Raw genomic sequence first — 13123 nt, 5'->3', positions numbered from 1 at the left:
CTGTTTTGGCCATTATACCAGAATATCATCAACGCTCTACTAACTATAAGTCTAGTACCCATCAAGTGTTCCATACTATGATTAAACAAAAATTCTAATTGGTTTATTGATAATGATAGTATAATTATATTCTGTACTCACTCATCATTTGATGCATCCCTTTTACTCAGAAGTTGATCAAGAACATCAGGATGGCTGTCCATCATGTGCACATAAACTTCATCTAGGAGCTCAGCAGAAACCTGTATGTAAAATATTTTTCATTATTCTACAAAGTTCAAAATATCAATATAAGATAAATTTGTGAGTGGATAAATGGGTGGATTTCCAATGTTTTCAGATACAGTAGAGCCTCTAAAATTAGAGTGGCTGGGATAGTGACTATGTTTGATCATGGAAGACTCGAATGATATGGAGAGTGACAACATTTAAAAAAATCATGTTTTAGTTCCTACTGTGTGTGCAAATTATAATTTCATAGCTGTAGTTTTAAACCAACTTACAATTAAACACTTGGACTAACATTTAAAAACAGAAATCAAACAGCTGTCTTGCAAACAATCAAAACTCGACTAAAATTCCTAGTAGTGGTCATCACAAAAAGAGTTCTTCAAACTAAACTGCACGCTGCTGTTTAGTTCTCCCATTCCAAATAATTTCTCTATTGATGATAAAGCACTCTTGGGTAATGAACTGTTAGTCTGTTGTTGTAGAAAGTTGCTTAGGAATGGATTGCTACATATTAACAGTCGGTCACTTGTTTTCCTCCTCTCCTTTTCTTTTTTGTGACTCAGATTTTCTTTCGGTTTCAACTCAATTATTTTATCACTGCTAGGTTCTTCAGTTTGATGACACTAATTTTTAGTTATAAATTTGTAAACTACCTGCAAGAAAACATATTGAAACAGTATTAAATCTGAAATTAAGTTTATACATTTATTATTCAAAATTACTTTCGGCAGACTAAACACCCTAAAAATTATTTTTTTAAATCAGGACTCAAATTATTGGGACTCTACTGTATATTCAACATACTAACATAATATCGATTTGTGAGTAGATTCATTGGTAGCCGTTAGGTGTTTTGATTTTCTAGTCAGCTATCTGCCATTAAATAGATAAATAAATTCAGTGAGTAGTGTATCAAAATAAAATTCACATTAACAATTATTGTAGAAATTCTACAACTATGTAAGTCCCTGATCACTAAGTTGAGATTAAGTTTCCTTACAAACAATATTATCTCCTCATCATATGTAAACCTGATACATATACCGCACAAGTAAATCCTTGCACTGGAATTTCTAAATGCTATTGTGACTTCTGAGAATGTGTTTCAGTCAACAAGAAATACACATTTTAATGATATGGAGAGCAAGGCCAGGAAAACAACAGGTAGGGAATCTGCCACCTGGATGATTGCCATACAAATGTAGAGCAGTAGTGACTGATTGATCGAAATTTTATACAAATGATTTCACTTCTCTTATAGACTTGGTATTATGACCTTTCAATGATGTTGGAGTCGTGTGTCAAGGATTCATTGAAAGTCATAAGATAAGCAGATTTAAGCGAACAGCACAGAAGTAATGTGAATCACCGTTATGCGGCTGATTTATGCGTTCCATCATGTACGAAAGCCGAGACAACTCGCAAATTTATTGTGAATCTCATGGATAGAAGAGGGAAAATCAAGCTCAGAACCCCGTGGTATATAGAAGATTGAATGGGGGTATAATTCGGACACAAACACAGATTAGTATGAAAATTCTATCAACAGCTGAGAAGAGGAAAGGTCAGACATTGTATTTAGTCCGGAAAGCGTCGTAGAGGACCATTGATTAACTTGGAATCATGCACGGTCAACCGTTTAGAAGGCGTATAATATGACGTATCACATGTGTTAGAAGAATGACTAATTGTTGGCTGTGTTCCTTTGTGAGGTTCTGCGAATAAAAAGAGCGACTGCGGTGACAAGTTCCTCAAATGTCAAAATCAGGTGTGATGGAAATTATAATATGGTAGTTCTATGGATTATGAAAAGCGAATAATTTATTATTGTAAGATAATGAAAATGGAATGTTGTTTTTCTGACAATACATGTATGAAGAAAGCAGTTAGCAAGCCGATATTGAGGATAGCTCTGATATACGTTTTTAAAAACTAAGAAAATCTGTTGAATTTGAAGGCTATTATAGCGTTAATAATAGGTTATACAGCATTGACATATGGAGGGAAGTGTTAACTAATGAAAGTGGAATTATAAGATCTGTATAAACTCTGTTCAATGAATCTTATGCAAGTTTCAGGGTTGGAACCAGTGAGATTGTCCACAATTATGAACCAAGACAATAACAAAGTGGAGGTGTACGCTTAAACTGGCAGGGTCCGTGATGGATCCGAGCTCTACTGAAATGTCCGAGATAACATGAACAGATGACCAGGATACCACTGCTTATATGATGGGATGAACGACTGGATCTTCAAACGATGAGTACCCGTACATTGTCTGTCCTTGCTCTGTTTGTAGTTGCTTATTGTAGGAATAGATGTTAATATCACACAGGTGATTTTAAAGGAATAACTTGAATAACCTAATGGGTCAGTTGGTTATTAATTTAGTGATGCGCTGTCCGGCCGCTCATGTGATAGAATTTCGCTTGCCGTCTGTAACTGATAGGGTTAGGAGAACACGTTCATTTGCTGCTCTTGCACTGATGGAATAATTGTGGAATTTAATTGTAAGATAATCTCGAGTGCTGCAGGTAAGTTTTCGGATATATGTGTGTGTGAAATAATTAATGTTGTGATCCTTTATATGAATAGTTCGCAGAGTGTTGTTATGTGTTTATTCAGTAGGAATTCAGTGATATTTCGTATGCATGAAATTAGGCTCTTCGATTGCCTTTGCTTGTTTATTTAGGTAATGATTTGTTGCGGTGCATATTATGATGGTGTAAAACGAATGTAGGATCGTTTGAAGTTATGATTTAGTGCAATATGTTTGTGAATAAGATTTGTTGGATTATTTATTAAGATGGTAGATTTATTCTTCGGCATTGGATTATTTAACATGTCATTAGTTAGTGGTTGATTTTTCAGGTGCGACGATGGGGAGCATCCAGATGAATGATGGCATGTGATCATTCAGTTATGGAATAATTACATTATGGTTGTTCATTAGAGATGATTCTATATTTATGTGAAAGACCGTTAGGGAATTCAAGTTATTATTAGCTAGCTAGATATTCATTGAAGGAGACAGATAGAAAAGGGAGGACAAGCTACGGATGAAAGTGAATTAATAACTGAATGAACAAACAATTAAGAACAATTAAGAGGAATTGGAAGACTCAATTAACTGATTTCCTTTCAAGTGATTAATAATTTTGTTGATGAATTTTCGGAGAGTGTAATGAGTTACTGTAATATTTGAATACAGTGTTGAATAATTCTTTCAAGAAAGACTTTGATTTAACAGAGTATGACAGGATTTACATGAGATTATCTTCCAAGGTGTTGCTTATTCAGATTATTATAATTATATTTAATTAGAATTGGTTATTAAATTTAATGTCCTTCCAAATTTTTATTGCAGTTATCATTTCTTGCCTGGTATATACGAACCTAGAAGTAGTGAAATAAGATCGTCAGTTTTGATTAACTATTGTGAGTTTGTGACCGCTTTCTCGCCGAAGGGCCATGCCCTCGAGTGGAGTTTTGTGCAAACCACTGAATTCTAGCTGAGGCCTATTGAAAAGATTATTATTTCGAACCATACGCGTCCATGAACGGTCACAGTATGAATATGAGAACAGGAAATTTATAATTGTCAGTTACTTAAGAATCAGTAATACTCCAGTATACTTATTATTATTATTATTATTATTATTATTATTATTATTATTATTATTATTATTATTATTAAAATAATTTCTCTTAACCGGGAAATGTAAAAGCTACGTCTATTACTGCATTCCCAGACCTTTGAAAATTACCGTTCATACTTTTGCATATTAAAAAATCGGTTACTCAATTTCTGCAGACCTTGGCAAGCAGTATCCACTTCCAGGTTGATTATGGATGACATATGGTACTTATTTCTGTTCCTTTTGTAGAAGAGCATGGGATTTATTTTATATTTTAGGATATGTATCAAATGAATAATCCTATTTTGTAATTCCTCTGTTTAAATTTCCTCAGTATGTGTACATATTGTTTCCTCTTCAAATTAGTATAAATAAAACATTACTTTATTTCATGTAAAATGATATAGTGAATTATTTTTTCAATAGCTTCATCTGCTTTATGAAATACCTTTGGTAACTGTCCTGACTCAATAATCATTTCAGAAGATAAATCCATGCCTTCCTCTCACTGTATGACAGCTGTAAAAATTCTATGCCTTCATCTTCTTATCTAGCCTGTAAAATCACAACAGATAATAATCCATTCTCACAGAAAGAACACCTAAATAATTTTACACATTGTACAAGATACTTCACTTTACTCACCATAGGTGCTATATGCATCTGAAAGCCTATACCAAAACAAATTACTAAATCAGTTATACTTTTGCAGTAACGTATGGAAGTGTTATTATTTTGGTCTAGGTCAGGATAAATCCAGAAATTATGTGGACCAAGAATGGAAAAATCCTGGGCAAAAATACTCTCACGACAGCCTGATATTGAACATTGAACTCTGGTTTCCCAGGTCTATCACAAACAATGCATTGTCCTGCTCATTTTTTGGTAAAGAATGTAACCTCCTTGCCAATGAGTACTGTAGTATTAATGCAGCAGCAGGGAAGTTGAATTTGTGACTAATGCCACTAATTTTCAGAAGATTTTACAGTTCTTTTTACATAGAGATTGATGGTTGAGGTACAGGGTAATTTCTTACTTCGTTAAGCAGCACCACTCAGAGTACGGCACTGCTGGCGCAATGACACTCCGTCGCTAGTCGGTATAATGCGCGCTTTTCCTCCCCACTACTCACGGCAATTCACACTTATCAAATCAATTTCTAGTGAATCTATTAGTCTAAAACCTACCTGTCATTACATTTTATGTTCAAAATGTTATCCCTCAGTTGTCAAGCAAGCCTGACACCTCGTAAATAGGTTTTCAGACACTCGGCAAATCTCAGCCCGTGTGATGTTCGAAATAACTTGTGTAATGTTCTCTTGTAGTTCTTCACTTGTGTGAAGGTTATACACATACCCGTTTCCATTTAGCATCCCCACAGGGATTTAAATCAGGAGATCTAGGGGGATAATTAACCACACGATCTTCGAAAACTTCCCGTATTACCTCCATAGACCGATTAGCAGTGTGTGCCGTCGCATTATCTTGCATAAAGTAAACATTACTCCTTTCTTCTTCCGTCAGCTCTTGAAAGATTGGTCTGAGAATGAGGTCTATATATCGATCAGCATTTATTGTTTCACGGAAAAATATAGGCCCTATAATTCTGCGAGCACTTATTGCGCACTGCTCATTTTTGGTAAAGAATAAAATAATAATGTAACCTCCTTGCCAATGAGTACTGTAGTATTAATGCAGCAGCAGGGAACCCTGTCAGCGAAACTGTCAGGCCCTCTTAAATATTGGGTAGAGGTGGGTATGTACGGTTTTGCTTTTAACAGTTTTGTTGCTTTGTGGACAGAAGATAATGACATATTAGCTTGTAAGGCGAGACGCGACAGGGATTTTGTTGGAGTTCTTTCCAAGAGAGCTCGTATTTCGTCAAGCTCTTCCTCTTTTAAAACGGTTCGCCTCATGCGTGATTTCTTGTTAAGAATGGACCCTGTGCTGCGGAGCTTCTTTACTAATTTACATACCGTACTCCTATGGGGAGGGAGGATGCCAGGAAATTTGCGAATGAATCGAAAGCGGCATTCTGTATAAGAAAAATGCTTCGCATTGCACAATACAATGAATACACGCTGTTCTACTGTATACATCACTCGTTAAACACACGATTACTTTAGTATTTCTACAGAAACTACGCTATTTTAAAGCGAACACATTGAACACACTACCAACACCAAAGATGTTAAACTAAACTATTGCTGTGAAGCAATGGTTATCGCTACCGTACTGCATTAGACCACCTTAGCCGGCAAATGAGTCACCCGGCCGCGCTATCGCCTTCCGTTCACGTTCCCCTGACACACGGAGCGAGCTAAAAAAAGCCCCTGTAGTTTATTTATTCAACATACAAGAATTTTTTGAAAATGTTGCATTTTATCAAAACAGTTGTAATAAATTAAAAGAAACAAGCAATAAAACCTGTTGGGGGACATGATTAGCTCAATGGCTTAGCTATTGGATTCCCACCTGGAAGGCTTAGGTTTGAATCCCAATCGATTCTGAGTCAAGATTTCCATCCTAAGAATCACGTGGCATAGGAAGTTCATCTGGCTTAAAACCCTTTCCAAAACAAAACATGAGCCTGGGCGGGCTCCAGTGATCCCAAAAGTAACTGGGATATGCTGAAGAAAGTAAGCAGGTAGAAAGTAAGCATTAAAGCCTGTTGTGCAGTAACATAAAATGGGCTCCATAAAAATGTTCTTGGTAATTTTGATAACTGAAAACCAAAGTGGTTGTAGGATTTTCATGGGTATGGATCTCCTTTCAGTAATTATTCTTATTTTACTGTAATTTACATGTTTTATGGCATTTTGGTCTATAATTATTTCTTAACGTAGTGTATATCATTTAGGGATGTTGTAAAATGTCATTATGTGAAATGCTTTTTTTTTTTTTAAAGATTCCACCTCATTGGAAAATAATTTCTCTCTTTCTGGTTGGTGGACAGTTTGCACCCTTGACAATGCAATATAAAGCTGTCCATGACTAAACTCTGTTTCCTGTTGATAAATACCACTCTTTTCCAGTGTATTATCTTGTGACTTACCGACGGTAATTGCAAATGCAAGTTTTACAGGAACTGCCTTCTTCTTAATGCAAAAGGAAGGTTGTTATCGGTAGGTGCAGGATCAAATTGCAGAGTAAAAATAATTTCGTCAGTTGATGAACTGGTCGATACTTTTGCTGCAATGAAATTTTGTTTTAGTTCTTGAGCTCATCCCGTTGCATAGATCCTGTTGTGTAATGAGGTTTCTCCAAGGAATGTTGATTGTTCTAACCTTCAGTTTCAATTATCAACTGGAGTTTGCTCAGTTAAAAACTTCATTTGATAATACAGCTCAATGTTATCTCTACCATTATAATGAAATGAGTAAAAGCTTATGTATGCTCTTTCTGCTTCATCTAAAAGGTTTTGAAAATTTCCGACCAAGTATTTTGGGACAAGGAATGTCTTTCTTAGAAAATGTGAGAGAATAAGAACATTTCAAGTTTTCACAAAATATTTGTGAAGTTATATGCATCATGTCCTCTGGATTGAGTCTCAGTTGTTCCATGCTCATCATTGCCAAGCCGTGAAAGACATTCACTGAAAGATTGATCAACTGAGTGATAATATTCCTAGAGATAGTCGTCTTTGTCATTTTCAAACTAGGAATTTAACACTTAAAAATTAAATTTAGTATTTTCTAGAATTAGAATTCTAGCATTTTGTGGTGTTTTGTGATGGGTGTGGTATTTTCGAATTGCGGATTGGATGTTAAAATATAAACATAGCAACTGCTCGATTTTCTAGCTTTTCCAATTTAAATTCAAGAAAATAATTAAAGGAACATATGAAACAGAAGCGAAATTGTGAACATTAACAAACATATGACCTAATATGGGGCTCCTTATTCATAAAAATATATCTATATTCATTTAGAAACCAGCATTCAAAGAAATTTCTATTTGACTTTAATTTACCTTTTTTAGCCTGACATTCAGTGAAAATATCATTATTCAAGATAATATGTGAACTTACATCATATGAAGCTCTCACTGAAAGTTTAACAAACATCAAATTTCACCATTGGTTTCTTTTATTCTGTTTCGTTGCATTAAGAACTCCAGATAATAGACGTGATCAGTGAAGAGGATAGCATATAAACCGCAATCCTGTGATATTCATAGAAGATTACAAGACAAATTCATAGAGGAATTACCAAACAACTTAAAAGAAAAGCCAGAACCTGTGTAACCCTTCTAAATGAAAGTTAGTTGAACGTATAATAGAGATAGTGCACAGACTCACTGTGGTTATTTTCTTCTCATACAGGTGAATGTCTCATAAAAATAAAATTTTAATCTTATTTTGCGGAAACCCATATGTTCTCCAATTTTTACTCGAGGATTAAAAACACAAAAATACATTTTTCTTTTAAACATAAAATGTATTTACTTCTTACAGCATTTGACCACATTTTGGATTTAATGAATTTGCAAAAATCTACCATCTCTAATTATTCGCATGTCTTAAAATAGTGAATTTCTTTCCCACATGACACAACAGCCCGGTCGTTTGCAATATATGTGTCCAAGCCCCTGAAAAGTGAACAAGACGCTATCAGAAAGGTGAATGATTATGTCAAAAATGCGGTATGCAAGAGAAAACGTCCATATCACCAGTTTCTCGGCGACAGAAACACCACCTCGTAGACCTGTAAGAAGGCAATAAGAAGTGTGCCTGCTACAAAATCCAATTGGTATGCAGACCGTTATTAAAAACTCAATATGTGGTGTATGTGCTTGTGTAGAACAGTATTGGAAGTTTTGATATATCTATGGGCTATCTTTAAGACTGATTATCAAATATTCATTGTTATTAGGATTCTACTAACATTTGACGAAAAGAATGACACGATACCTCTCGATTCATGGCTAAAATTCTTAATATTACTTGCTATCATTGAAACTGAACGTTTTACTAATGCTGTTCACGTTCATTTCACCTTATTTTTCGCTATGTAATTGCCTGCATTCATGTCAGCGGTTTACTGCTTAAGCCAATTAGTTGACAAAATATGTCCTCCTTCTTTGTCAAAAATCTTTTAATTTTCTCATTGGTCGACACATACTGCGCCATATATTCCACGTCAACAGCAACCACGCTTTTGATTGGCACCGAATGAAATACAGTAATGTATTCCTCCGCAGTTTTCTTTTACAATTCTACCTTTTGATTACCTTAAATCTTTATACTGCATATTCTTCCTTATAATATTATTTATCCACATTTTCATTCTAATATTCTTGTATGTCTTTTAATAATGTTCTTGAATTTTGTATGTTTATTCTTACTCCTTTTGTGTAATATAAGCGTTCAGTTCCTTTCAGCTTTATATTTTACCCCTGCACGCTCAACTGCTTTCTCCAAATAAGACTTGTCTTCCTAGCAGAAACCATCAGTTCTTTAAGTACACACGAAGACTAAGAACAGTGTCAGTTAATCAGTGCTACCTCTCTTACAGATTTTCATTTCAGAACAGATGGCAGACAGCAGGAGACCAGCAGACGGCGAGGTGGCTGCCGAGGCGAAAAGAGACCACCACTATTTCCGGGGAGTCTGGACCAGGAGCTTCGCAGCTAAGACGGAACACGCGGACCCGACCCGACACTACCGGCCCTATTGGTGTACCACCGAGGGGGTGCAGACAGTGTCGAGGAGACGTGTGTTATCCTCAACCACCTCCTCCAGTACAACATGGAGCTTGGTGGTCTGCACCTGGTGAAACTCACATAAGTGATTCTGCCCCGGGCGCTCATCCTCTGCCCAAAGGACCAGATATGGTACCATTACTACGAGAGGCACCTCCGCAAGGACTTCCAGATCATCCAACTGCCTGATATGGCAACCGATCCAAAGGGTGACGATAGACAGAAGGCAGCTACCCACATGATGCCGGAGGGGAAGGCGACGTCCACCACTGCCAGGCAGACAGCCAGGAGGCAAAAGAATAAGCAGGTGGGGACGGAACCGCGTCCCTTGGCTGCCACGGAGCCCAGGACTATGCAGCCCGGTATAGACGGCGACGCTTCCGAGTGACCCAGGTCATCCTACTCTGCTTCTCGAAGTGGACGTAGATGAGCCAGGAACGTCAGCCTCCTGCAAGAGACAACCAGGACCGGTCCACCAACCGGGCGTAAACTGTGAGAGCGCTCGGAATGGTGGACGGCAGCACGGATAGAGAGAGATGCTCCCTGGCGGCCCAAGGACGCTATCGAGGCCTCCTGGCCTATTAACGCCTCGTTCGCAATGCAGAAATAAATGCGAATCAACTGAATCAGAATGTGATGGATCCACCTAGAGGGAAGAATATTCTGGACGTTGTGCTGGTAAAACCAGATGAGCTCTATAGAGAAACTAAGTAACATATGGCATTAGTGATCACGAAGCTTTATTTGTTGTAGTAAAAAATAAATGTGATATGAAGGTCGTAAAATTGGGTGTATTCGGCGGTATCATATGGCTGATAAGAAAGGCATCATGGAGTTTAAAAAAAGTAACAGTAATTGGTGGAAAACGGTAAACAGAAATGATAAATGACTGTGGGATGGGTTTAAAACAAAAGGTTGAGGAATGTGGAAACAGGTATGTACCTTTTAAGATGATAAGGAATGGTAAAGACCCGCTATGATACAACAGGTAAGTAACGAGACTAAAAAGGTGTAGGTTGGAAACAATCAGAGTTAGAAATGATTGTGGAAGTAAGGAGAAATTGAAGGAACGTACTAGGAAATTGAATCTAGTGAAGAAGTCAGCTACAGATGATATGATGGTGAGCATATTTGGCAATCATACATATTTCAGTGGAAAATGGAAGTGTATGTTTAGGTACTTACAGCAGAAACTGTTTCCAAGGAGTACATTCCAAGAATCATAAATGAACAGGGGGAGTGTATATCTGAGTATTTACAGAATGCAGTGTTATTCAGTCCGCAGTATGTAAAGATAGTTTTTACCAGATAGAGGAGGTGACCAGGGCCGTAGACAACTTTGACAGCCACCGGGCAAATGACTTGACAGGCCCCTCCCACCCCCTACTCCCACCTCCCTCTCTGCCCCGGGCAAGAAAATTTCGTTGGCCTCCCTTACTTAACCATTAAGTGTTTTTTGGTAAATTTATTATACATTTCCTAAAAATTCTAAAAGCTGAATTGAAGTTTTTATCTTGTTAATAAGCACCGTACCTTGGTTTTGAATGAAAAAATATTGAAAATGCGTTTTTGAGATGTTATTACAAGTTATTCCTAATTTTACTCAAACGTACAGCAACATTAACGATGTCTTTATATAGATACACTGGACTAGTTCATCCCTACATAATTATAATATAGACTACATTAAGTTAAATTAACCGGGCGAGTTGGCTGTGCGGTTAGGGGCGTGCAGCTGTGAGCATCCATCCGGGAGATAGTGGGTTCCAACCCCACTGTCGGAAGCCCTGAACGGTAAACGTATCAGAGTATAAACGCCGTTTGTTCAACGTGAGCTGTATCTGGAGTTGCGTTGACTATCAGCTCAAAATATTTAGCCTCTTCAAGTTCTTTTAGGATATGATTTTTAACAATATCAATAAATTAGTTTTGAATTTCCGGTGATGAGTAATGCACGGTACTTGAAGCTTCTTTCCAGTCTCTTTAGAATGCTCCACATTTTGCAGATGTTCACTATGGAGAGGAGTCATATTTTGCTGATAATTCAAGTATGCCAAGAAAGTTGCCGTTTGTACAATCACCAATTCTGTTGCTATCACCTCGGAAAGCTAACCCTCTTTCAGCAAGGAAAAACGTTTACCAAGAAGGCGTCGAAGAATGCCGCGCCATACTTCCTGTTCATGTTTGATAATTTTACACAAAATGTTGCTCAAATATTTATTTTCTAAGTACTTCCTTTGTTCTGTTTTCCACTGCAAATAACATGACTTGTAAGATTCATTTTTTTCATGTTCAAGAACCCTAGCATGTAGTTTTCTCCAGTTTCGTGCAGCTTAGTCAAACCTGAACTGAAAGTCTTACACAGCTACAGAACAAAGCCGCTTTGGCCTTACTCCACACTAACCAGGCTCTTTGAACACACTCCTCATTTATCAGTTTCTTTTTAAAATGGAGGCAGGCACTGTTTGACCCTTAGAATGCACTGGAAAAGTCACAGGAAGTTTTTCATATGTTTTTCTAATGACTTTGTCAATATTAAAATTTGGTGATCCAATGTCGAAATATATGCCAGTGGATGACGATAGAGCAGTCTGAGGAAGAGAAGATGAAGGTAAGGGCCTTCCTATATCAGCCTCAGTGTCGGAGTTTAAAAGATGAATCGGCAGTAGGGGACTGGGTACTGCTGCCTCAGTCATAGGTGGACGAATTGGCTGTAAACTCGGTAACGGCTCAGGACCAGTAGTGTCAGTTGTAGAAGTTTTTATTGACGGCAAGTGATTTGATCCTATTGTCTCAATCACAGAAGCAGAAGGTTGCCACACTATCAGCAGACAAGCACGATTTTACAAATCTGTTCAAGGACGTTTGACCTTTTGAAGCCTCCATCTCACGCACTTGGTTTTTTCTCTTTTGATATCCTGATTTGTGTTATAAGTAGCTGCCCATGGTGGCTGAATTTATACTATTACCACTAATCAAATCAAGAACGAAAACTAAACAGTAAAAAATACTTTAACAAAGTAAAATTACTACGGTGTAATTAGGGCAATTACTACTGTAACCGTTCATCACCATGTCATAGGCATGTTAGGAGGTTTGGTCAATTATATATGCCGTTTTCCGCAACATTCTATGACAGTCTACATGCCGAACCGGGAAGTGATTTGCGATATCCCAGCCCGAAGGGAGCAGTTTTCTGCGCTGTAACGAGAAAGGAATAGCGCAGTACTGCTGAACCTTGAAATCGCGCTCTCTTTTCGAGGGAGCGAGAAGGAAAGGTGACGTTAATCCTGGAAATGTAGGTTGTCGGAGAGTGGGCTGAGTTAAGGTGTGTTAGCCCCTGAGAAATAAATGTCCTCTACTAATTCAACACCTCATTCATTTGTGCCACTTCACCATAACTTACTAAAAAGAGGAAGAAGAAGAGCACCTTCATCTGAAATAATTTTTGGAAATTTATGAGTCAAGTCTCATTCGAACCGATGTATTTAATGCTAATTATTGATGCATATAACTGCAATACTTTAATGGCGGATCGGTAATGACGCTTG

General features: G+C 37.3%; 1 protein-coding gene across 2 annotated transcripts in view; it reads right to left on the bottom strand.

Moving 5' to 3' along the window:
* Window positions 1–13123, bottom strand: part of LOC136864546 (uncharacterized) — a 628768-nt gene that overhangs the window by 176022 nt on the left and 439623 nt on the right. For both annotated transcript variants that reach the window (XM_067141666.2, XM_067141667.2), the window contains exon 9: window positions 142–242. In XM_067141666.2, coding sequence (XP_066997767.2) covers window positions 142–242 — 101 coding nt within the window. The remainder of the gene's footprint in view (window positions 1–141; window positions 243–13123) is intronic.

Source organism: Anabrus simplex, chromosome 2 (genome assembly GCF_040414725.1).
Source record: "Anabrus simplex isolate iqAnaSimp1 chromosome 2, ASM4041472v1, whole genome shotgun sequence".
In the NCBI taxonomy this organism is placed as follows: Eukaryota; Metazoa; Arthropoda; class Insecta; order Orthoptera; family Tettigoniidae; genus Anabrus; species Anabrus simplex.
Note: the sequence above shows the minus strand (reverse complement) of the source record. Positions and strands in the feature narration are given on the sequence as shown.